Source organism: Pomacea canaliculata, linkage group LG4 (genome assembly GCF_003073045.1).
Source record: "Pomacea canaliculata isolate SZHN2017 linkage group LG4, ASM307304v1, whole genome shotgun sequence".
NCBI classification, from domain to species: Eukaryota; Metazoa; Mollusca; class Gastropoda; order Architaenioglossa; family Ampullariidae; genus Pomacea; species Pomacea canaliculata.
In genome coordinates this window covers 15,922,099-15,949,046 of record NC_037593.1, presented here as the reverse complement: position 1 = coordinate 15,949,046, position 26,948 = coordinate 15,922,099, and the positions used below count along the sequence as shown (strand labels likewise).

The window sequence follows — 26,948 nt, the reverse complement described above, 5'->3', positions numbered from 1 at the left end:
CACACGCTCCTTCGAGACTGTGGATGAAGCCAGTGTGTTGATCGCCAGCGACACGGCTGGAGCACACTCTGGATGAAGGTAGCATCCATGCCAAGAGTAAGCAAGCAGAGATTTTAAACTTTCTTTACGACTTCGTGTGAATGTAAATGAGAATCAGGTGGTGCAGCCGGCGTGTTCAGACCCCTGTGTGTGTACGTGCGTGTGTAGGGGGAGGGGAGACAAGTAAGAGGGGTAGTGTGGCTGTCATCACTGGGTACAGCAAGGGGAGCTAACTCTTTTAACATTCGTTTCCATTGTTCGCTCAATCGGCGAAGTGTCGCGTGTACTGATTACCTGGGGTAGGAAGGCGGTTGGGAGATGTTTTTTTTTTTTATCTGAAGCTCAAGTGAGTCACGTGGGTATGAGAGTTTGTTTATTTGTGTTTAATGCCGTGCCAGCAACTAGGGCTATATCAACGTATGAGGGTATGAGAGAAGACTAATACTGGTTTGGATCTGAGATGAACCTTATCTGCTTCTCTGGTCATTTTATCTGCCACCTGAAACACGTTCAGACAAGAAATGTGTATGTGTGTGCCAGGAGGATGCCCGACGTTTACACTGGATTACTTACGATCCTTCATTACTACTTGAATAGACAGCGACCGAGTGAATAGAAGTTTGTCGAGTGCATTGATGTTGATGTTCCTCTGATCCGGAAACATTCGAGCGACATTAACCATCAACAAGACTGGAAAAAAAAAAAAGGTGAGCAGTTAAAGTTGCAGTGCAGCAGGTTTCAGCTGTTGGCTCCACTGCCAATCCCAAACTTTATCCTTGACCTTTCACCTCGCATTTCTGATACATGCTGCGTCTAGCCTAGCCACGAGAACGACTCGTACTTAGATGTGCACACAAACAACACCACAAACACACAATGAGTTTCATTTAGCCGATAGGCAGAGCATTTTAGTGAAGAGACAAGGATATTTTACATTTTGTAAACAATACTTGCATTAATTGTTTTTTTATAAAGTGCAATCTTCATATAATTTAGGGTAAACTTTCATTATTGCGGTAATGCGTGCGTTTAAATTAAAAGTTTGTGTGTATGATCAGCACTGGCATCATACATCATCGTCTTGTGGGGTCACTGCGTGCGTAGCGTACTAGTACCTGCCTCTAACGTGAGCACAGTACATTCCTCTCGGGTACACACTTTTCATTCCCGGCATCCCTTTGGCTTCAAGTAACGCAGGTCGCGTTCTTTCACTCCCTCAGGCGGCAGAGATTGGATGGGTGGAGGAGGAGCTATTTATAGCACGCTCCACGGGCTTTCTTTGTGTCTAGGTCGCCTTCATTTCATTGCCAAGGCTTCCTCCTCTACCTCTCCCCCACCTTTCCTTGCTCCCCCCAAACACTGCCACTAGGTCCTCCACTGTCATCTCGCCCACCCGGGTGGTGGGAATCCCTGGGATGAGATGCATACACACCTGTGTTTTGAATCAGGGGTTGACATTAGGCAGGCACATTTCACTCCCCTTCCCCACCCTCCACCACCTTCGCCCCTAACGTTTCCTTCCTTTGGCGGTCTGAAGAAAAGCCAGCGACACACTGTACTCAGGTTTCTCTTGCAGCCAGCTCAGTCACCTGCAAGTCGTCTTGGTGTGCAGAGTTTTTTATCCATTGTGATGTGAAGGAGGGCCAACGACTGTACTGATTCATCCTGCTACCGACTGAAGCTACATATACCTATATAGTTGACCTTTGGGAAATTTCACTCAAAGGTGAAATTGTCGCGTTCGAGACTTTTTATTCATTAATTCCTCGTTTTTATATGGGAAGGGGTCTTGCTGAGTGTTTAATTCATAGATGTGATCCACGATACAGGTGTACAAGGAAAATTCAAACACAATGTTCATGACCTGTGTTTATAAAAAGCAAAAGTAGACAGTTGTAATTTAAGCATGTTCCTACTTTAGTTTAATTGAATTGAGAATATTTTATATATATTGTAACTTATAAAGTACCCAATGTAGTATGTTGTATTAATGTTTTGTTCAGTGATGAGTATTCGTTTTCTGAAAAAGTGTTTAAATGGGACTCATACAGTTTACCAGTGACTAAGTGATGGGAAATTAGTATCAGGTAGTCATATTCTCCGCATGAAATCAGCTTATGAATTTATGTATTTATACATTCTCAATATATTTAGTAAATTTAGTCTTTAGTCCGGTCATATTGGCTCAGTCCTGGTCTTACCATTTCCAACCCTCTCTAAATTTATTTGCATTTATCCTTTCCTGATGTGTAACAGCCTCGACGAATTAAGTTTATTTTCATTATGTTGATTTACTTTAACAATACTATTTCAATCCTTATTCATTTTATCTCTAGTAATTTTGTTTCTTATTTTTTTATGATGTAGGTGCAAAGGAATAAGATCTTGAAGTGTTCTTCCGACCATGATTTATCATCAGTGCAGTTACACAGTCAGCTTTGTAACGACAAGAGCAAAGCATGTGGAGTCAACCAATCAGTAATCGACTATGTGTGACGTAGCTAAGTGATTTTGGAGTTCATCTGTGGCAACGAGACCTTTCAACCCCAGTCACATCATGGGCTGATGGTACAGTTGAGAAATCCACCCACATGATTTATTCCAGAGTTCACAAGTTTACCTTGGTGTGTCTATCCCCAGCCCCTCATCTTCCGACCACAACCCCATAATCCCGTTTATGAAATGAACCTTCTAGTTTTATTGTGGAACAGCCCATCTCGAACAATCAAAGACAAGACATGGATTTATTTCTTGACCTCGGTGATGACCAGCACTGTCTTGCAGTCCCATCTGTCATGACTGCATTCTACACCAGTCCAGAATAACATTATTTACATAGGAGGATCGTCGCAAAATCTCTGGATTCTGTGTGTTGTTCATCGCCAACAATTGTGTGTCCGCATGTCGGCTGATCGTCTTCAGTTCATCTTTGAAGATCCTTTACAATGGCTTAGAGTATGAGCACCTGAAGAAAGCAGAAAGGTTCCTTGAAGGACAACGATGCACCTGCTCATCTCTGCGATGATTCATCAGCCACCAACGGCCAGGAGCGCCCTGTTGGCGTTGGCCTTCACGTTGTTGGTGCCCCTCTGCCTCAACACCAACCCTATGGTCGCACATGCGCAGACTTCTTATTCTTGTACTCTTGACAACGTGTCGTGTGTCCTGATGTCTGCGACGGTAACCAGTCCGCCCAGGTGCTTCGGCACCACCCTGCCCTTCACCCACACCGCCCTGTTGTGGACCAACGACTCCAGCACGTTGGTGGACATCAAGACTCACCTGGCGTTGTGGGAGGGGCTGAGGAACATCCCGCAGTGCTGGGCGGTGGTGCAAGCCTTTCCTGTGCTCCATGTACCTCCCAAAGTAAGGAAAATAATCAGATGGATTCCATCAATTATGCCTCATATTTGCATAAATCCACTCTCTCTTAAGGTGCCTCTTTAGAAAAATGAAGTTAGTTTATAGCAGTCTGTGTATTTCATGCTAAATAGTTCCATCCTCATATGGCATAAAGCACAAAAATTTTATTTTATAATTCATCATCTCTATCAATTGTGAGGAGACGTGCAACCTGTATACCATTACTGCAACCACTACTGTACCCATATCTGTTATTTTATTGCGATTTGTGTATAAAGTTCAAAGAATTTACAACGATATATTACGTGCTGTACTGTTTTGAATGTGGATCAGATGTGACAACAGCACCGGTCGGGTGGAGTACCCGAGTCAAGAGGTGTGCGAGAAGGTGCGGGACCCATGCAGCGTTGTGGAGCAGTTCAACGAGGCGTGGCCTTTCTTCTTGCGATGTTCGCAGCCTTATTTCAAGAGAAATTGTAGTGTAGGTGCTTTTCTTTGACTATATTATATATTCTTACGTGAAGGTGGCAACATTCGTGGAGACATGCCGTATGAGAAACTTTTTCTGTTTTTTTTTTTCCTTCAGTTTATTTGTTCGTTTGTATGTTTAAAGGTAAACTGTGATTGCATGTCTAATTCTTGTACTCACATTACCTACCGACCTACATACCAGACCCTCCCCTCTCTGCTCACACGAACACGAAAGGCGTCTTTGTTCATGTCTTTCCATTCTACCTCTTTAGTACCCGTTTCTTTATCCCAGTACCCGTTTCTTTGCTCGAGTTTCCGTTTCTTTGACAAGATCTTATAACAACATAATAGCTCTCTCTCGAATAAACAAAGAGAGGGCCACCCACCGGATGTAATGAGGTGTAACGGGTGTAACAAGGTGTAAAGGTTTAACAGCAAACTGTGCTACCCGGGAGGAAAACATCGTCACCAAACTCAGTTTCAACCAGTCGGCAGGGTATTATATCCTGCTGTTTTCAAATTGTACAAATAGTCTTCGAATGTTTGACTATGTTTGGCAAAGTTGTCTGCAAAGGTAACAAGAAACCACTGGTTTGGGGTCGAACCTTCTTGCTGAGCTGTCTTTAAACTACATTTATGTTCAGTTGCTCTATAGTAGAATTTTGGATTACTTGTTGACTGTTTTTTTTAACTACACCCTGGAACTGTTGCTTCCCACAATCGCTATATTTTTGTAAACTTTTCAAATATGGTCGCCACTGTCGTTTTAAACCTGTGTCTTTCTGTGCGACTTATCATTATATAGCTTTCATCTAGTAGGATTTTATTCCTTTTTATTAATTTCTCTGTTTAATTGCCGCTTTCTGTTTATGAGTTGTGAAACGAAAATCAAAATAGTCTGTATTTGAAACTTTAAAAAAAATCGTCTCCCAGCAAAGTTTAACAGTCTCACAGGAATACCTACCGCAGTATGGAAATATAGTTCGAAAGTCACAAAGTTTCATTGTCATCTCTCCCGGCAGCTTTCGTGCGGAATTGATTCCTAGGCACTTTGTCTCCAACAGGATTCGATCCTAAAGAAAACTCGCACCTCTGAATGTTCTTTGTTCGACTTTATTGAACGGGTAGTTTCATTTGGCGGGTGGAATTTCATGACTCTTCATTTTATTCGGGTGTTTGAAAGGTTTTTTTTTTTTTCTGTTTTACTGGTGCCTTGCGAAAGAGGACATAGTTGACTGCTTACAGAGACGACTGCATTGGAGCCAAGTTCTTACAATCCTGCTCCCTGTGTAATAAAAGAAATGGCATCATGGGATTGATGATGGATACTAACTTTGTGATTCCGCATCTTTCTATTGACTGTCATTTTAAGGGATTTGCAGAATGACATCTATCTTCGCTTGGATGTCATCTTATCTTGTTTTCTGCCTCATCTTTTCTCTCCTAATATTATTTCCTGAATGTATTTGCAATGTTGTCTCCCCAAACGCTGATCACTGCTCACTAAACTCTCCCCATCTCCTGTTGCAGCCGTTGACCTACGACCAGGTCAAGTTCAACACGACTGCAGAATGCAAGCGCCCCCTCGTACGGACCGACAACTCTGCCAGCTGGTGGGAGGGGCTGGATGGGTGTGGGGTGCAGTGCCAGAACCCTCTGTTCACTGAGTCGGAACATGAACAAGTGCACGTGTTGGTGGCCGTCCTGGGGTCGCTGTGCGTCGTGTCCACACTGTTCACAGTGGTGAGTGGTTTACTGGCTTCACCTTTAGTTTCTGACCGCCATGCGTATGTCTGAGTGAGAATAGACCTTGGTGAAGCTCACCCTTGACCTAAGCTATCACATGCATGAAACCAATTTACATCTATGACGAGACCACCCAGTGAGCAAATGGAAATGAGCACTTTCTTTGACAGACATCTACTTAGTCTACATTAGTCTCTTTAACCACCTAAACACCATCTTAATACATAAACGTTATTTAAAAACAATAAACGACTTTTAAAAAGTTCAATTATTTACATTTTGAGAATAAATAGTTTTCTGTTTGAATATGAAATTTTATGCTTAAATTGTTTGGGTTTGTTAAACTATCATGCACTGAGATTATACTGTCATGGAAAGGAATAACATTAATTATACTCATCCAAATCAGTTACATGTTATTCAAGAGTAAATGTTTTTGAAAAATATTACACTGTCGTGAACACTCCTTCACATTACTATGTGAACAGGACTAGCCCATAGCTACTAATGCACAAAGAAGAAAAGAAGGATGAAGTATGTTCATATCCTCGTGTCCGCTGCTAGGAGTAATCTTTCTGTTTCCTCCTTTCCACAGCTGACCTTCATGATAGACTGGCAAAACGCCAACCGCTACCCAGCCCTCATCCTGTTCTTTATTAACATCTGCTTCTTGCTGGGTAGTGTCGGGTGGATGGCGCAGTTCACCGGCACGGCTCGTGAGGACATCGTGTGTCGGCGTGATGGCACTCAAGAACGAAGGAACCGCAACTAGGGTATTCATCGTTTTGTTTGTGAAACTTGCTTGCACCGCACTGACATGACTTTTGCTGCTTTCTTCTTCTTTCTGTCTGTTTACGATTACTTTTAATTATGCAAATAATCCAAGGGGTTGTTTTTAAATGTAAATTTAAAATGAAAAGGAAGCATTGTCAAGGACACAGTCAATGCCCTGCCACTTATCGTTGCCTTGACGACGTAGCCGTGTGGTCTGGCACAGCTTTTCTTCTCCCCTTTAGACGAGCTTCAGCGCGGGTGGGCGTCACGTGACATGGGGAAAGGTCAGGCGGCTGCCTCAATCTGCGCTCAGGTTATCGAAGTGCGCTTCATCGTGTGAGGTCTGCATGTTGCCATGCTGGCCCAGGAACTCACAACCCAATCGCTTCAGTTGCCTTACCTCTGTAACACTTCCTCCACATTTCTGTGTCTTTGCCTTTGGAATGTTGAATAAATGTTTGTTTGTTTTTTTTTGACACGCTCTTTGTGGACCGTCTTCCTTCCCCTTCTAACTCTCTCTCTTTTCCTTTTGATTGTCTTCCAGTCCCTCTGTCTTGTCTTTTGTCTTCCCCTCTTTCTTTCTGCGTCTTCTAGCACTTTTTTTTCTTTCTGTCATTCTAGTGATATTCCCCCAGACAGTCGCTTTCTGACATCGACCTAACTTCTGATCTTGTTGACTGTCGTCCAGTCTGACATCTCCCTTTAACCGTCTTCCTTATTTCTTTCCTCTGATGCAGGTCGGGAGAGACAGCCGCCTGCGCCACGGTGTTTGTGGTCATCTACTACTTCATGATGGCGGGGCTGCTGTGGTTCGTCATGCTCTGCTACGCATGGCACCTGACCTTCCGGGCGCTGGGCACGCCCCGCGATGACCTGGCCTCCAAGACGGCCTACTTCCACCTGGTCAGCTGGTCTCTGCCTCTGGTGCTGACTATCGTGTGCCTGGCCATCTCCGAGGTAACTGCTTTCCTCATTTACAGCATTGTTAAAGTCTAACCCGAGAGGGAATTAATTTTACAATGATGTGATTACATTTTTCATACATAACTTGCACTAATTCCACAAAATCAGCGAAATGCTTTGGGAAGAACAAGTCTTGAGCATCGCACTTGCTCACCTGCGATTTGGAAAGAGGTTGAGATCTTAGAACGTCCAAGAGGTTGACTTCCTACTGGGCAACACTTCCTAATGTGTTCCAAGCCCAAAAGTTCACTGTGGCATTTAGTAAAGTCGGGATTTAAAATGATTGATCAATCTGTCTTTTCTCCTTCCAAATGAATAACTAAATAATCAACATCATATACATAAAATGAACAACTGCTAGCAGCTTTAAACAAAATTTCATTTGTAATTCAATTTGACTTTTAATTTGGCTTTGCCTGGCACAAATTACTAACTGCCTTTTTTTCTTTGGTGTTAGAGACATACAAATAATAACTTTTTTTTTTGGTTCGTGTTGCAAAGCATAGTGTCTGTATTTAAGTACAGCATTTTTCCTTTGTTTGTCCATCTGTCGTTTGAAGCTGTCCTGTCGCACTTGCAGATTGATGGGGACTCTCTGAGTGGCATCTGCTTTGTCGGCTTCCGCAATCACACCGCACGTGCAGGGTTTGTGCTCGTGCCTGTCGGCTGTGTCCTAGTAGGTGGGCTGTTCTACCTCATCAAAGGTAAGTCGTCTGTTTCTTCCACCTCCACCCCTTTCCCTTCAACCCTTGTTATTCTTGGCTGGAGACGAGATAAAGAATGTCCCTGCTGGCATGTAGCTGTAAAACTGTTCTTTGTCTGTGATTCATACACATCTACTCACCCACTTATCTACGGATACCTACGCTTGTAACCTTTAATAAAAACTTCATATCTTCTTTGTATTTAAACAGGTTTATCCACGCTCATCAAAATCAAACAAGACACGCCAGCTTTTGTCGGTGAAAAGGCTACCGCTAAAATACGGGAGACAATCTTTAGACTGGGTAAGTGAATAGGAGCGTCAGGGTTCAGTCCCCTGATGTATACAGCTTCATGCACAACGATGGTACTTGCTGATTAATTTGCAAATTTAGATTCATTTATAACATGTTTGTTTTGTTTTGGTTTTTTTTTCCAGGTATATTTTCCGCTCTTTCTCTTATTTTTGGAATCTTCACTTTTTCCGTCCACATCTACATCTTCGTCTGTGAATACATCTGGCAAAGCAGTTTTAAGGATTATATCACGTGAGTAACAGTTCATGCTAACGATAAAAGATAGCACAGTCAGAGCAGAAAAAGGCCAACTATTTTTACATCCTTGCAATAAACTTCACAACAAGATATACAGATTTTTCATGCAACATACCATTACCTTTATTCACTGCTATTAAGTCTGGCGGTTAGATGGACGTGTTTAAGTATTCGCAGTCAAGATATACTTTGGTACATTTGGGTGTAGTAGTGGACATTCAACATCAGACACAAAAACATTTTGGTGGTTTTTAAATTTATTTGAATGTAAAGGCATGTTAAAATAATAACAAATAGCAACGACTGCGAGTTACAATAACGAGTACAGTCCCCTACATTACGAATTCTGCTGCAGAAACGGTTTTATTCCTGAAAGTTTTACAAGAAATTGCAGAGTGGCTAATGGGAAGAATTACTAGTAAAATTATTCTAATGATTGTCTTCGTCATTTCTTGTCCAGCTGCCAGACAAACATAACGATATCCAGCGCCACTGGGAACCCAACGCCCCAAAATCCTGTTCGTTAGAGAATCGCCCCAGTCTGGTTGCCATGGAGATCAACATCTTTGCATTCTTTGGATCCGGGATAGTCATGAGCTCCTGGTCTTGGACAAAAGCATCGCTGTCCGCATGGGAGCGCTTTCTCCGGAAGTAAGTAGCTTTGACCTTTAGCCACGAGAGAGCGCAGTCAATATTGAGAATTTCCTTGTGTGTGTGTGTGGTAAAGAGTGTGTGTGAGAGAGAGACAGTGTGTGTGAGAGAGAGAGAGTGTGTGTTTGTTCGGAGGCCTACTAAGATATTTGTTGTGCCCAATCGAGTGTCAGTAAAAATACTACTTTTGGTGCAAAATACAAATTAAATGAGACTAAGTCATCAACTGCTGTTAATTAAAAAAAAAGTAGAGACACAAGTCTGTCTGTTACAAGTAGGAAAATATAAAATACTCAAATATTAAAGTATAACATGTTCAAAAATATGTCTTAATTAGTATAATTTGCATAAAAGCAACATTATACAACAAAAAGGCAAAAGATAGGCGTACTTTCTTTAAGTCCCGGATGTGCTGCCAACCCACGTCTCTCCTCAACCAACTCCCGTCAGTCCACCATCGTGTGCCAGTATTCAGCCAAACGTACATATAGAAATGGGTGTGAAGGCAATGTATAATGGGCATAGCCTGACTGACTAAAGGTGTGTATGTGTGTGTGTACAGGGTGTTTCGCAAGCCATCAAACAAGCCGGTACAGCTGCGACGGCATCGCATGATCGCCCAAGCATTTCGGAGGCGACGTGACCTCAGCGACGGGCGGCTGTCCATGAGCTTCCACAGCACCCACGATGACCCCCTGGGTGAGTTCAATCAGGGTATTCTTGGGTGGCCGGCAGCAGGTTGCCTGGGACACTCAAGATATAGTCCTACTATAAAGACTGTTTAGACAGGCAGGACGCTGCGGGACTGACCACAGATTTCTGGGACACTTGACGGCGGTGACCACGGCGCAGAGGATAATTAATTAACTGAACCGATTGAGTCTTTTGAGTTTCCCCCCACTCAATCCCCTACCCTTATCCTTGCCACCAAGATCCAACGAGTCGCTTGGTACTTGTTTCAAGACAGGGGCAATAATAGTAAACCTAGTTCTCCTCTCGAGGATGTTGCATTAAAGTACACTTGCAACAGATTTTATAGAAGAGTTTGTTACCTCCCCCTTCCTAAATCAGCTGTTTGATGTCAGGATGATGGTGACGGGGGTGTTTTCAGGTATGAAGTTCGATCTCCACAGCGTCACCTCCAACATGTCCAACATGTCCAACTTTGCCCACAACATCCCACGCCTGGTTCGCCGTCGTGGAGGGTTAATGCACCCGACAGCGGGAACCTTCAGGCGCTATTCAGATTCCGGTAGGACGCTTTCATGAGATAATTAACAAAGTTTTTAAGCAAATTCTGGGTTACAGAAGTTAAAGAACTTAAGGGAGTGCTTTAAAGCTAGACTCTCTTTAACTAATTAAGGGATTTTTAGCTAATTATTGACGTTCATGTGCCCTGTGGACTCTGAAGAAAAAGAAATTTCAGCAGTTTGCTCAAAATTTATTTAGCGAAAGGAAGACCTTTAGTCTGTGGTGTTCATGATCCCTCAAAGCATAAAGATGTTACAACACAATAACACGCTAACATGGCAAGTAGTATGTTACATCACGTGACATATTTTCATATCAAACTTGCCAAAGAAATGCATTCAGACACGAGGCTGGATTACTTGCCATCGTGTAGCAGTATTTTGCTTTAGGAAATTTGTAATGGTCCAGGGAGTGATGGTTCTGAAAAATCAGAGAAGAAAGAAAAAATTACGAGAATGTTTCTGCTGTGAAACTGATCCCTTGTTAAACCTCACCCTGGTTGTTGATGATGATTAACAGCGATGACGGCGCTCATTTCCATTTACTTCTATGCCAGACTTTTTACCTTCGTTTCTCTTTTCCAGACATTGCCTCTGTGATGTCTCGACGATTGTCCGAGAACTCCATGCAGTTCGACCATGGCGGCGATGGCCAGTTCGTCTTCATCGAAAGAGAGAACTCCTCCAACAACGGCGGCGGCTCGGTGGTCGGTTGGACCAAACGACGTCGGCGGAGAAGGAAGAGGAGGAAGAAGAGGAATGCCATCCAACCCATCATGGGGCCCGTACTGTCCGGCACTGGGCTCGGCCTGGCACGCCCTCTGCCCAAGGACTTCGTCGAGGGTCCGACACCTCCGTCCTCAGCAAAGCGTCTGCTCAGGGCATCAAGATGCACCTGAACCAACAGAATTATGGGATTACCGGATCGATGTCGTCACTTCCAGGTAAGAGTTGCTTCAAATCTGCCTATATCCCGGGTGGTACACTCGTTTATGCACCTGTACGGCTGAAAAGAACTTAATGAACGCTTGAGCGAAACAGTTCTTGAAATTCGACCTTTTTTTTTCGCAGGTATGGAGCACGTGCCGGCGTGGGCTCTGGCTGCCGGCAGCATCTCTGACGTGGCGGCAGGTGCTGCAGCACACCGCAGCAGCCGCAGGAAGATCCCGCGCCTGGAGCCCGTCAAACGCAGCAGCAGCAGCCGTGCGTCGTCCTTCTCACAGTTCGCCGTGCCGCGGCAGGCGCACCATCACCACCACCAGTTCAGCCACGTGCCGTACATGGGGGTGTACCCCGGGTACGACTACTCCAACCTGCAGCTCCTGTACCCTGGAATGTACCTCTCGCACCCGCAGGTGACCTACCCGTTCTGGCAGCCCTCGGCCTACGGATACCCGCCCGCGGCCTTCCTGCTGGTAGCGGCACCGCCGCCGCCGCCGCTGCCATGCCGGCCACCGACTTCTCCATCTTCAGCGCCGGGCGCGGGGCTGCCTGGGGCCACCAGCACCCCGGATGCAGAGCGGCGCCGCGTGCTGACGGCTTCCACAAGCCGTAGGTCAGAGGTCACGGTGGAGACACAACAGCAGACGACAACGGAGATCATCCCTCTGGAGAAGATCAAGACCAGGTCGGAGTTTCGAAAGCCGGTGCCGCTGCACGACCAGTCCGTTGAGGATCTGAACTCGTCGGAACTGGAGGACTCTGGGGCGGAGACTGCCGACATGGAATCCGAGAAAATCACGTGACAGTAGTTTTCGCTGGCACTGGAAATTCTTTTGTGAAAAGCCAATCACCCGCAGGCTAGTGGTGCAGAATCGTACTGTAGTAAAACCAACATGCTGGTGAAATATAATTAAAATAGATTTTGAAAAACAAGTGATAGAAGTGTGGCGGAACGAAGGAAGCACAAACAGAGATGGACAGGTGCAATGGTTGTTGTGTAGATAAAGCAAACATTATTCCAAGAACTTGAGAGGAAAACTAAACTGTAAACTTTCCTATAAAACTGAGCTGACAGGAGTGATGCTTGAAATAGCGACTTGAAATCCAGTTGCTGTTTTTATGAGGATTTCATGGGCGACCTCCGCACTTAAAATTGTTTTTAAACATTTCACAGACTCGAAAGTGAAAGAAGTATCCTGGCAACGCGTGCAGCGAACAGGAATGAGACAGGGTAATCATAAAAATGACCTGGATATATTTTTATTCTTATTTTTTCAGACAACATCAAAGTATCTCATGTGTATATGTATAGTTTTGATTCCTATTACATTGGAGGACTAATATTTTCCCTTAAAATTTCCATCCATGGAACGCTGTGCATAATGTGTTGTGGTCCCCATTATTTATTACTGACTGGTAAAATGCTAATCTACCCCTTAGTAAACTTATGGAGGTAACAAAACTTGCTGCATACAGGAAGATGAGAGTCAGAATGGTGGGAGGTGGTCTTAAATGTTATACTCTTAACATTTTGTTTTAATTCTTGAAGCAGAACAGAGGACTATAACAGATTTTACACTTGTTTATTTGGTGGACTTTTCAACATATTTCATATTTCAACATTTTTGTTTGTTTTGTTTTTTATGTTTATTTTATTTTATTTTTTATTTTTTTGCTAATCCAAGTCAAAAGGAAAAAATGTAGTGTTCTAATCTGCAATTTGATCAAGAAAAAAAAGTTTCATTTATTTACTTCAGTGTGGCCTTCTTATTAGATTACTGCGTTCATTACTTGCTAGTTCAGTTTTAAAAGCACAAGTGGATTGACCTGAACTATAACAATTATGAGCTCTTAGTGCGCATGTTAATTACTGAGGCGTTGCCATAACAACTAGAATACTTTTGCAACATCCCAGGATAACAAGTTTTGTAAACCGAAGGAGAATTTCGATTTTCTGAGGGCAGTGCCTAGCTAATGTACAATTTATTTAATTCAGAATAGAACCTTCTAAGCGAGGTAAACCCGGTCATTAAAAAATAAAACCCACCGCGGTCAGTTCTTAAATGTCGAGCCTCCTTGCTGCTTTTTAATGAATAGATTGTCAGCGTTTGCTTTTGTCTGATAATTATTACCATATACTTGTGGTTAATATTCTCAATTATTTCTTAGAGGTGTGACTTATTTTATTTACAAAAAAAAATTGTGTTCGCACCCGCTTCGTGTACAGATATTCTCCTTTTACGATTTTTACCCCATTTCGAGATTTTCTCTCTTTTCAATCGTTTCTGGTCTCACATCAGTAACAACTGGATCCTTGATGTAACCTGGAGAAGCTACTTACATAATAGACTTTACACGCCATGTCTGGTTCCATTGTGCCTTAACTGGATAAGCTTTAGGTACTATTTGACTGTTAAGAGTGAAAAGCCTGACCAAAGCTGTACAAACTGTCATCACCCGTCTCAGAGTTGTGTCATTGTCTCACTTGTCTCCTTTGTTGTCATCATGTGTCACAGTTGTATGATGTTTACTGTTGGTCCTATAACCGCCAGTGACTGAACGCGGTTGCTATTGCAACGACGCAGGTTTGTCATAATTTCTCAGAAAAAAATAAAATATAACAATTTTGTTTTCTGTCAGCTGTTTGTTGTCTGTATGATTAGAATACACGTTGTTGAAGCTGTCTCAATGAACAGAAAATAGCTGTTGTACCTCTGAAAGGGGTTGTCTTATGGTGTAAACCTTGCAGACAGTACCCGGCATTTTGGGCCGGGTGTCCTCTGACTAGTCAGTGGTTTGGTTGTATCTGGCTTCACTTCTGTTTTCACTGATTTCTGTTATCAGCTCACGGGCAGTCACGCGTGTAGACATCACCATTTGTTCTTTAACATTTCTTAACAAAATCATGTACAGCAAAGAAGGTTACAAGTCTTTTGCGTGCTGATCAGCAAGGTTAACCAACAAAAGAGATAAACAACCAGAAGACAATACATATGAACATAATTTCATGCACCCAAATGTTTACAAATTAAGCTTTTGTATGAACACATACGCTTAAAACAAATTGTTTAACAATATATGGCACTTCTTCACACGTTCACTCAGACCAATGACACACTTTATTAACTTGTTAATTAGTGTCTATGTTCAGACAGACCGGTGCTTCTGTTGAAATGAAGTAAGTAGTGACCTACAGTTAAGTCTTTAAATGGTATGAGAGAGAAAGATATATATATAGCCCTCTCCCAGCCCCTACCATCAAAAAATTGTACATGATCCTCTGTTATCTCCTTTTACTGAGAGTGAATTACAGCTGAGGCCAGTCTGTGTTTAATTAGCGTGGAGTGGATCATGTTACTAGACAATGACAAGAATAAAACATTTCCACACAACACCTTTACATGAAATGTTTTTGGGTATTGTACATTATATTTTATTGACAATGAGAAATGAATTAATGTTTATTTTTTATCATAGTAAATAAGCTGAGTTGCATTAGACTGAGAGAGAGAGAACATGTTTTACAAGGCTGATTCTGCATGCTACAATGGTATTTGTGTCCTATTTATTTGTCTCAGTGTCTGCATGTCCTATTTCTTTCCCCAGGGCTATTTCTCCTTTCTCGTTGATGCCCCAGTCGCTGTATTGTCCGATTATCTCCTCTCCCCTCCTCTCTGTGTTTCATTTCCCATTCAAATTGCCTAGTATCTGTATTCTCCATCTATTACTCCCCTCCTCCAAGGAATGTCAGACTGGAAGTCAGAAAAGACACTGAATCCAAAGCACGTGCAGTCTCCGCGAAGCCGTCAAGATGGATGATGTGAAGGAGGATGAGGTTGAGGATGAGCGCCATCGGGAACACCACCTTTCATCGGCCAGTGGCAACTACACTTATTACAAGTAGTGTACTGGATGTGCCGCATTATTCTTTGCTTTACTCGTCGAGGTTCTCTACTTCAGTGTATCAGATATTTTAATGACTCCCTTGTCACGTCTCGCTCAGGTCACGTTTCATCTCGCGCTCTTGTCCTCACGTGACCTCCACCAGAGGACGTGCACCGCCGTTGCAGCAAGCTCTGTACAATGAACACAATTGTGCAACGATGCCCGCACACAACTCTTGCCTTCGTGAATAAAAACGAACCATAAACGTTGGCCTCCGGATGCTGGCCTAAGTTCATCCCGCAGCCTGGCACCCTGACTAGACCCTGGGTCTCCGCACTTGTCAAAGGTAAGATGCTTTCCCCCCGGGTAACAGATAATGTATTGGTTCAGTGACTGTCGGCTTTTAGTTCAGCTGTATCCACACGGGAATATGTGTTCTACAAATAACTTTGTTGTTGTTATTCTATTTATATTTGTGATGTCAGTTCCAGCGAGTGCTGTCCCTTTTGGCGTAGACTCTCCACCATTATCTCTACAGGGACGACCTCCTTCATCAAGTGTAAGACAGGAGTAAACAAGTGGGCGTGTTGTTGCTTGTAAGTGAACTGCACTAAACGTGTTAATTATTTCAAAGTCAGCTTTACACGCTCGCTTCCGTCTTCCTATCCCTCCTTCCTCCACTTCCCACCTCCCCATCTACGCTTTTCGCTGCATCCGCGAATGCGCATAAACACACACACATCCTTCCATTCCCAACACACAGACCATAAAATCTTTATTATGAGGTTACGAGAATAAGGAAAATGCTTTGCTTTTTAAATCACAATGGCCTGGCTCAAAAATAGAAAACATATGCATGATAAACTGTGTAGTCTATTACAGCAGGGATAGAAGGAAGAGAATAATAAGAGACAAAATTGCAATTGTTGTCATTTTGTTACCAAAAGTTTGTGTACGTGCAGTCAGAACAGAAAAAAGACAACAACTTTTTGTTGATACTCGTGTGGGATGTGATATTGCACAGCGACAGACCTAGGCGATGGTGAGGCTACCCGCTGCTACACAAGACATTAAACACGATGTACACACAGCCTGCGCACGTTTCACGTCCTGGCTCATTAATTTATAGACGTCTCGAGCATGCTGGGGTCAGCGAGGTCAACACACCCTACACACACCCCTCACAAGTAAACAGAGTGTAAAGTGAAGATAAAATGATACCACTACACATCAAAAGGCCTACCTGACTAACCTCCACCCGGATCCCATCGGGTGTTCTCTCTGAAGGTCGCCGCTCTCACTTGACTAATGAAATCTGTTTTTCACTGGGTCCGCACGTGCACAACTAAAGCTGATGTGATGATGAACAAAGTTTTTAAAACTGTATTTAGGAAGCGTGGGCCACTCTATTTTCCAAGACAACATACAATTATCTCCGTGGTACCTCTCCCTTACTATAAAGGTGGTTTGTGTTTTAACAGGAACTGCGACAGTCAGGCTGACATGGCCGATGGACGACTGAAGGTGTGTATATGTGGAGGCGGAAACGGGGCGCACGCACTGGCAGGACTAGCCGCTGCGCATGCGCAGTTCGAGTCACGTGTTCTGACCCTGTATCAAGACGAAGCGTCAAGGTGGCGGAAGATGATGGCAGACGATGGCTTTGTTATCAGTATCAAGAAGCCCGAGGGTGGGAACGACCAGGTGAGAAGCATGCATAGACAGAGTAGGTTCAGAGTTCCTTGAGCCAGAACCTCGCGCTATCTGCAAATTTTATTCCGGGTACAATTCACATACACAACCCATCATTATGAGTAATGTTTTTTTTTTATTGTTTTTGTTTTTGTTTTTTTTTGTTTTTTTGCTTTTTGTGTGTGTTTCGTGAACAAAATGGTCTTGTCAGTATTGAAACAATAATATTGCAATAAGGCTACTACCTTTTCTCTAGAGTGATTGTTGAAGTTAAAGAAACAAAAAAAAAAAAGAGGAATAACATTAAGCTGAGTTCCATTTGCACAAAGATCAGAGTAAGACCTTTCCATGTCACCGCGGATGCAAGCGAGGCTGTCCCTGTGGCTGATGTCATCATCATTGTGGTGCCGGCCTTCACTCACCACCAGTACCTCACTGCGATCAAGCCTCATGTCAAGCGAGGAGCCGTCATCATCGGATTGCCAGGACAGCCGGGATTCGAACTGCAGTGTCTCAGTGTCTTGCAAGAGAAAGCGGGCCACTGCACCATTCTGTCATACGAGTCGCTGCCGTGGGCCACCCGCATCGCAGAATTCGGCAAGAAGGTAAGACAATCTGCCCTGGTGCTGCTAGAATGGCGTCGTCGTCGTCGTCGTCATCATCATCATCATCATCATCATCATCATCATCATCATCATCATCAGCAGCAGCAGCAGCAGCAGCAGCAGCAGCATTATGTATGATGCAAGGTCCTACTACTGGATTGTTAATTTTTTTTAAAGGTCGACATCTGGGAACCAAGGATGCCCTCTTAGGCTCCATTGTCAAGGGGGACACCACTCTCTCGTTTGATCCAGTCGCCACGCTGCAGTCGCTGCTCGGTGGCAAACCTCAGCTACGACTGGCGAGCAACTTCCTGGAGACGAACCTCATGACCAAGGCCTATGTGCACCCAGTCATGATGCACGCCAAGTACAAGGATTGGCACGGTGAAGCCACTCACCGAACGGCCGCTCTTTTATCAGGTACGCCATTGCTTGTAAGAAAGGTCTTTGAGCTTCTTCTGCACATATGATCTATATATTGGGATATATGTTGAAGCTGTGGTTCGTATTATACTTATTGCAGAAGAAGGAATTATATAGTTAAAATTTCTCCAAATGGAGTTACCTCCCTTAAGTGAAAACTAGGGGTATTTCTCCAATAATTTCCTTACTGCTCTGTCTCTGTCTGGCTCGGACGGGGCTAACAGGGGCTGACGAAGGAAGGGGCGTCAGAACTGGTTGCCATCAGCGACGAGGTCATGGCCACAGCGCACGCCATTTCAAGGATACGACCGGATGTGAAGCTGGAGAACGTGGAACATCTGGAGCCGTGGATCATCAGATCTTACAACCACACAATCAAGGATCCCACGTCCCTACACATGGCCATGGCCACCAACTCTGCCTACGACGGTATTGTACTCTGTCAGACATGGCAGCTTAAAATAGGGGAGTCGATCATCGAACTGAGGGGGCAGACATTCCTTCTTCACATCACAAAGTCGTGTTTGATTTTAGATTACTGGGTTGGAGTAAAGCACACGTACCCTGCGGTATCCTCTCGCACTTTAATTTTCACTGTTCATTTGTTTCCTTGCTGTGCAGGCCTCCTCGATCCAATGATAGAAATCGCACCAGGACGATGGATGCCGGACTTCAATCATCGATACCTACAAGAAGATGTACCCTTCGGTCTGGCTGTCCTGAAGGGAATCGCGGAACTGGCCGGGGTGTCCACCCCTGTAAGTGACCGGGTGTTGAAGTGGTGCCAGCAACAGATGGGCCTGGACTTGATAGTCGGGTCGCAGCTGAAGGGCAAGGATATTTATCTTACAAGATCGCCTCAAGCTTTCGGATATTTGACCCTAAATGAACTTCTTGCTGAGCTTTAATGCATCAAGTAGATGTTAAATAATGAACAGCATTCATAACCTATACTGAGTGCTAGAAAGATTTAAAGAAGGATAACTGAATGCTAAAAAAAGAGAAAATACTCTACTTGAAAAATGCTTATTTATAAATAATTGTTGTTATCCTTAAAAAACACATTTATGATATTTACTGTCATCTCCCTTGACGTAGCCATGAAAATGTCTACATAGTCCAGTTGTATATTCTATCTACAATGACATGTACATTAAGCGGCTGACAGACAATGAAAATAATCGCAGTCAGAAAGTGTTTTTATTTAAAAATCCCTCAGAATAAAAGGAAATCAAGAACGAAGCAGCGATTTGTCTGTCCTGTAGCCAACATACACTGAGGACACTCACCAGAACATTGACTGTCTACATCTGTCGACTATTTAATCACGTGTCAACTGATGTCAGGTCTGATTGCTTACTTTAGCCATTGGGTCATTTCTTGCCTCGTGGTCTTATCTGGATCCACGAGTGTTCCCAGCAGTGATGACTACAATCAGATAACGGGATCATTACCTAGTCCTTTTCATCGTTTTGTCTTTTTTTCTACCATAGATCGATAAGGACCCCGATGATGTCCACTTATCATCTTAAATCACAGTAGGGTTTTAAATTAGAATTTACTGGAGAACTGAGGCTTAGATGTTTCAGATAAAAGTCATATCTATTGAACTCCTCTCACCCTTACTTCAGGATCCAGTCGTGTGTGGTGGTGTGTAGATTAGGTTTTATTGTAACCTGTAAATGTAGGCCAGTAGTTTCAACAAATGGCGTTGGACACGTGTGTGTGTGTGTCAAAAAATTAAAAAAAAACCTGCTGTCACATAGACATGAAAGGTTTTATAAAAATTTACATCAACTGTCTACGTCAGCAGCACGAGTCAACCAGTCTGTATGTCTCATGTCATGCATGACTGATTTCCTTTTATTTTTGTTCGAGCACGTACGAGGTGGAACTATGGGTAAAAGAGGGATAAGTAGACTGTTTTACCATCTAACATAATATCATGGTCAATCAGCAAGTCTCTAAAGGGATTCTGCGGCGTTTACTTTGTTCTGTGCGCGAGAAGAGACGAGAGTTGAGTCAGAACAAATCGTGGTTGTTGCATGACGACAATGAGCATGCTCCCAACGCATCTGACAGTTCCTGGCCGAGAAGAACATCGCTGTCCTGTAACAACTTCTATATTCACCTCATCTTGCTCCGGATGGCTTGAATGAAACATAGCATGACGAAGACAATGAAATAACATACGTGAGTACGTTGAGTGCAGATGAATTTAATCTGGGAGTAAAAAAATTTACGATAAACAACAACAACAACAGCAACAACAACAAATTACCATCATAATGACACTCTATAATTAGACCATAGGCATCAGCAGATTTAATTTTCTCGCCGAAACATGGCATCATAAATAAATATTGTTACTGACCTAATATTAATGTTTCATTTTGCATGACTTAATTACGGCACAATAGAATTGTTTATACTTATAACTGATAAATAACTTTTCATCTTGAAGGAACGATATACTTCAAATATTTCGCTGTCTGCTAACTTTGCCCAGTCTTCAAACAGTCAATCACACCTTGTTTAAAAATCTGCCATAACATCAGGGTTACCACGAACTACAATCAGTTTCCCGGGGCCGGTGTTTATGTTTCGGTTTAAAAACCATTTTTTTCCTAAATTTCAAATCTTAATTTGATTTCTAATTCTAAAGAATTAGGCCTTGAAAACAAATACGAAAGATTTAAGAAAGAGAGAGAGAGAGAGAGAAATTCCTCTCGCTATTGGCTGCTAACAAAAGAAAGAGAAAAAAAAAATTGTGGGTGGGTGAGACAGGGCTACGATCACACAGGTTAACAGATTTATGAACACCTTGACATGTCAGCAAGTGAAGTATTTATCTGTTCGAAATATTGTCTAAATGTAGGGCAGTTATAATATATAAGACCTTATGGCATGATTTGCAACTATTACAAAATCGGCTGAGTATGATTTACACATTTATGTAACACTTGACAGGAGAATTGCGACTATCGTCAAAGATACTTAATATTAAATATTTATGACTGACTTTAATTTACGTATAGGGAAGGCTGTTGACAACCATTTTGAGCTAAACTGACTAAACCTTTTTTACACATGCAAGGGAAGCGGCAGATAGATGTACACTGAAACGAATCGGATACACGATCAACAAAGAATATAAGAAATAATCAAAGAAAAATACATGTTAAGAAAAGAAATATTACTTATTAGTTCACACAGGCGTCACTCCACATCTCAGAACATTCCCATTACACCTCATGGCTCTATACTAGGTACTCTTACTTTCCTATCAGAGATGATTCCAGATGCTACAATGAGAAGTAATAAGTAATAATGACGGATGCAGTAAATACACACTGTCTTACATACCTACTATTATTAGTCAATAACAATAACATAGCCGCAACATAGTCTCTACTCAGCCTTTGTCAATCCCTTGAGAAGTCCCACGAGTGTTGTGTTTTAATGGTCTTACGATGTTAGACCGCCATTACTACCGATAATACAACCGCCAGGTACTTGCTATACTTTCTTTCTGTCACTGAAATCAGTCCCCTCCACGTCCTAGATAGTTGACACCTTAACAGCAGTTGTTAAGATTATAAAACACTAAATTTTAATACAATACATTGCCGTGTGCGGGGACCAGCAGAGATCAAGGAAGAAAACTAATGTGGAATGAAGTTGCGAGATGCTCTCCCTTCCCAGTTTCAGGCGTCCGCTACTTATGTGTTTGTTTATTTATTGACTCGCCATTGACTGACCCACACGATAGAAATCATCTCGGTGACAAAGACCGGAATTGAAATACCGATTTTCATGATAGAAAGTTCATTTGGAGTGAGCTGAATGTATAGTCTTATATCGGACCCGACATTAAGCTCAATTTTTATTTCCATTTTAACTTCCACATCAGCCGTTGGTGATATCTTGGAAATGAGTTCTTATGTTATTTGTCACAAGTGGAAGTCGGCTGCTCAGATTATACTTTTGACTGACTCAGTCTTTCAAGATTTTTAGTTCTGTTCTGATCCATGCTCACATTTTCCAGTCTTTCTCCCATCACCCAAAAGAAAAAACTGTTCTACTTCTGCGAAATAGCCAGTAAACAGTTTTATGTGTACTTTGTCCGCGAACCAAGGTAGGCGGTGAACTGAGGCCATGATATTCTCAGGATGTTTGGCAATAAACTTAAGTATTTACCACAGGACATTCCTTGTGGCAGACAGTTGACGACTTTTGTAGGGTTGACTTAAAACCAGTTCGTTAATCATGGAGCTGACGTGAAGTGTCATCAACCAAGCAGGTGCATAATCTCGTTTATGTCACTTTGCATCGTTTGTAGTGATATCAACTCTCTTTATTTCTTTCATGTAATACATGACATTTTTGCAACCGAGTATATTTGAAATTCGTGGTGTCTCATTAGGTCTTTCTTGATCTTAAAGAATTAGTCGGGTGCTCTGGGGTCTCTTGTTGAGATCATCCTCGCCGCCTGGTATGGTCACCTCCTCGTCAAAGACAATGGAAAGCTGGCCAGAGTCCTCCACCAGGCAAATACAATTACTGGTACACCATAGCTGCAATTTTGTGACTTGGAACTTCTCGCTCCCCTTCCTTTTTTTTTTTTTCTATTTCGTCCTGTTCGTCACCCGTTCTGTCACACATCGATGTTTTGCTGAGAAACCATTTACTCTACTTTCACGCAATCGAACTCAATAAGAACTGCCACTCAGACTAGCACGCACGAGCTCGGGAGAAAATGCACGTGCACACACTCCATCATCTCCGGCGCGTGATCCTTACACCGTCGTGTAACCAGCTGCGCCACCTGGCGTCGCAAGACTTCTGTGATGTCAGATAAAAGACTTGACGACCTCGGGGGGAACCCTCACCTGCATCACTGCAGGCAGCAACACATTACTCGCATGGATCACTGATGACTGTAGGCGATGGGTAGGCTGGAGGTAAAGATGTGGTGGTGATGGTGGTGATGGTGGTGGTGGTGGTGGTGATGGTGAGGGGAGAGAAGATGCGGATGCAGTGGTACTACGGGGCCGTATCTGTCACATAAAACCTCACTTCAGTGTACTACCATCACAGACGACAGGTCAGCGGGCTAATAACAAGCTGAGATGACTAACAGGCAGATGAACTTGACTCCTGACGACGAACCACTTCAAGTGGTGGCAGGCTGAAGGAGTAGTGTTACACCCAGGGTTGGTATGTGGACACTGAACCCTTTACCCACTTGTTGTGCTTGTTTACTTTATTGTTTGCTGTCGTAACAGTCGGTTTTGCACTTGTCATGTTTTTACCTCGTCCTCACATCACCCTCCTCCCCTCCACAATGTGGGGAGCACAAGTGGCGGTAGTCTGTCCTATTTACATGTTTGTATGGCGGTTACAATGTGCGAGCACTGTAAGCAGAGAAGTAGGTATGTTGGTCGTGTGCAACAATTGTGATGAGACAGTTGGGCTTACACCCTGCTGTGAGTACAGGGTTTCTCCTCCTCCTTCTTCTTCTTCTCCTCTCTCAGCCTCTGTGTGTCTGTGTGCAGCGCGCGCGTGTAGTAATCTTTTTGTGGTTCAGTGGCAGTCGTTTGTTCTAGTGAGTAAAAGAGAGAAAAAGTAGAGGGAATAAGAAAAAGTGAAAGAGATCTACAGAAAAAATAGAAACAAAGATAGAAAGAAGACGAAGGTCGAAATAAGATGGAAAAGGATAAGGCAAAGAAAAAATGAACGAGAAATGGAACTAGAGAGTGAACAAGCTATATATATATTGTGTGTTTTATTTCTACAATCACCAACTTTCCTTTCTAGCCACTCATCATTCAAGATGTAATTCTCAAAAACTAAATCTGCCTTTATCACAAGTTTTGTACCGTATACCCTGGATCTTATAAAATTTTGGGTTATTTTTTTCAAAAACTCTAAGTCTGAATGTTATTGTACTTCGATCTTCATGCTTCCTTCAGCACCACAAGCTGTAATCTGATGGAAGCTAGAAGGACTTTACTTTGTCAGGCTTTTAAAATGCTTTTAGACCCGCTGATGACAACTGATAGTGACATTTGTTTTAACATCTTTAGTGATGGAGGGCTGTGGGGTGGAGTGGGTTACTTACACAAGAATCTGCAAGCTTTCCTTAGACTACACTAAGGGTATGAAACTATCCGGAGTACGGGCGGCCATTGGTTAATAGTATTCTTACTGGAAAGAAGCAAATGATTTTTTTTTTTTTGCTATTGTCTATCGTTGAGTGTTGATGAGTGTGTTGTGTTGTTGTCTGTGTGTTGGGGGGGGAAGGGTGTTTTACGCCGAGCCAGCAACTAAGACTATATCACGGCCAGACAGCCAGCCCTGTGAGCACACATCACATGCAGAGAAAGAACAACGTGCCCGAGACGAGAGTTGAACCCAGGACAGCCAGCCCTCACTGTACAGGTGACAGGTGCTAACCGTTGCTCCACCGGACCGTCCGAGAAAGAGAGAAGTCGGGTAGTGCGTATGAACGACTCACAGAACTTACAAATGTTTGTGGTCAGCTGACATCTCTTTGTGTGAATGACCTGACTAAAACAAAATAAAATAAAAAAAAAATAAAACAACACAAGAGACAAAGACACTTGAAAACAACAACAAAGTTCCTTGCTTCTATCTCTAAATTTTGTTTTTTTCCAGTCTTTGACGCACTTTGCTGTTGGTGATAGCGGCTGTGAAACAACTGGGGCACATGCCCTGCACCGTGGGGCACTCACAACAGTCTTAGACAGGTGGCAGGAGCGGTGCCACCCCAGCACTTCTTTCTCTGTGACAACAAGTGACATCACACTCAGCTGTTTGTGTGTTTACCAGAGTAGTAATCAATCCCCTTCAGTGCAGTTTTGCTCTGCTGTGAGTGCAGGATGGAATTGAGTTTCCTCCGACAACGAAAGGATTCCGTCTAACTTTCAAAAAAAAAAAAAAAAATCAACTCGACGAAGCAGCTTCTCGTCCACAATCATCTCTCTGGCGCAATGTGCCTGCTAGGTGCACGGCTGACTGTTAATCTACTCCGTCGTCTGTGTTATCGTCTGGCGATTGCGGTGCTAGGAAACTCGTCGTCACCAGACGTCGATGCTGGCGAGGACGGAGCCAACTGCACGGTCTTGTAAAACGTTGGGCGGCTTCTACCGAGCAAGAGAGGTATGTCAGGCCAGCATCTTCTCCTGCTTTTTTCTTAAACTGCAAAACAATAGATTTTCTTTAAATTTACTTAAGATAGATTCTTATTTGTGAGCGAAAAGAATCAAAACACAAAGAGTTAGAGTGGGAAAAAGAAGAACAAAAAAAAATGATGATGATGACGACGACGACGACGACGACGATGATTGATGATTGATGATTGATGATGAGGAGGAGGAGGATGGACGCAGGTTTCAGAAGCAGGCGCATCCTAGCGCTTGTATGGTTGGTGAGAGTTAGCTGCTCCTGTGAGATCTGTTCTCCTGTCCGTGACCTGCAGCAGACGTGACTCTGACCTGTCGTCGGGGTCACGTGATTACCATAAGAACAACAAACTATTTGCCTCCGTTTTTATTTATCTGCTCAACCTACATACTAACGGTGACCTTGTTTGTGTACTTTCTGATGCAATGTTATTTCCTTAGGGGTACTACTATCTTTGTTTATTTCTTTTGTTTTAATTTTTTACAAACATTTTTATTCCTCACTGAAACAACAAACGTATGCACAACAAATGTATACATAAGAAAATAGAAATAACAAGACAATCCATCTGCTTCAATATAGGCCTTGTTCATTTAGAGGATTGGCTAGCTCCCCTACGTCCGTTTAATCACAGGTTGACCTTATCTTTTCCCTCCTTTTTTTCCTTCCTTATCAACAGAAATATGTTTACCTGTGTATTTGCCTTTATGTTTGCTAAGAATAGCTTGGGTAATAAAGAAGGGTGATTTGTTGTAGGGTGGGTGGATGTGTGAAAGAGAGAAAAAGATATTAGTGATTTTTTTTTTTAGGAAACCTAATATGTCCCGCTTGTTGGTGAACATTGCCGGGACTCAGCGGCTAGCAGTTGGTGGGGTGGCGGATGGGTAGGTGGGTATGTATGTGCGTGGGTGAGCTGAGTGGGAGGGGAGAAACCAATACATTTATGACCTAGTAATTCACACACACACACACGTATGCACGCACAAAATTATGTGAATATGTTTCATCGACCTCCTGAGCAGGTAAGGGGGGTAGGGGTGGGTCGGGTCTGATAGACAAGGTTTTTACATCAATCTTTCCATCTCCATTACGATTGTAACTTGTCATGGGTTGCGATGGACGGTCAGTGGCCATGTTCATAATAAACATCCTCATGTAATATCTACTATTTGTTATAAGGGGCTGAGTACTTAATTATATCGACTTACTGATTACCTACATCATGGGGCAGAGTAGTTATGTACACAGTGACACACTGTGATAAAGACTGGGAACTGTTGTGGGGCAGTCTAGACATCAGAGTATAGTCAGCAGGCGATGGGTGTCTACTACACACCCGGTGTCTAATGGTGAGAACGAACCTCTCTGTATGAGCCTGAGACGGACTAATGTGCTAAGATCACACTAAATCACAGGGAAGTCGGTGAAGTAACTGTAGAATGTTGTGAAGTGAAACATTGTAGTAACAGTCACGAATAACGATGGTAGTCACAATGAAGCTGGCTATGCCCTGTGGCTAATGTTTCGAAAGTCATTAAACGGCGAGATAATCAAGCCACAAAATTAATTTCCGTATTCGCTGAGGACAAACAAAAGTTTTAATTGTACTCAGAGTAAGTGGCTCACGTGCGTGTCATGGAATCAGCATCGCACCTGGGAAAGAAACGTATAAACCCTCT

At 43.0% G+C, this 26,948-nt stretch overlaps 2 protein-coding genes across 2 annotated transcripts; both read left to right on the top strand.

Moving 5' to 3' along the window:
- Nucleotides 1–152: 152 nt before the first annotated feature.
- LOC112562729 (smoothened homolog) lies at nt 153–11,722 on the top strand. The gene is given in 17 exon segments (XM_025236178.1): nt 153–746; nt 2,407–3,375; nt 3,377–3,405; nt 3,736–3,883; nt 5,404–5,616; nt 6,215–6,365; nt 6,368–6,392; nt 7,131–7,350; nt 7,937–8,060; nt 8,271–8,363; nt 8,498–8,606; nt 9,073–9,112; nt 9,115–9,263; nt 9,826–9,962; nt 10,375–10,515; nt 11,099–11,457; nt 11,585–11,722. Coding segments are annotated over 15 exon segments (2,229 nt in total). The 5' UTR covers nt 153–746; nt 2,407–3,039; the 3' UTR covers nt 11,413–11,457; nt 11,585–11,722.
- Nucleotides 11,723–15,767: 4,045 nt separating this feature from the next.
- LOC112562731 (opine dehydrogenase-like) lies at nt 15,768–18,993 on the top strand. Its single transcript, XM_025236179.1, is given in 7 exon segments — nt 15,768–15,936; nt 16,822–17,044; nt 17,362–17,639; nt 17,816–18,026; nt 18,028–18,057; nt 18,285–18,489; nt 18,682–18,993. Coding segments are annotated over 6 exon segments (1,212 nt in total). The 5' UTR covers nt 15,768–15,936; nt 16,822–16,843; the 3' UTR covers nt 18,969–18,993.
- The last annotated feature ends 7,955 nt before the right edge of the window (nt 18,994–26,948 follow it).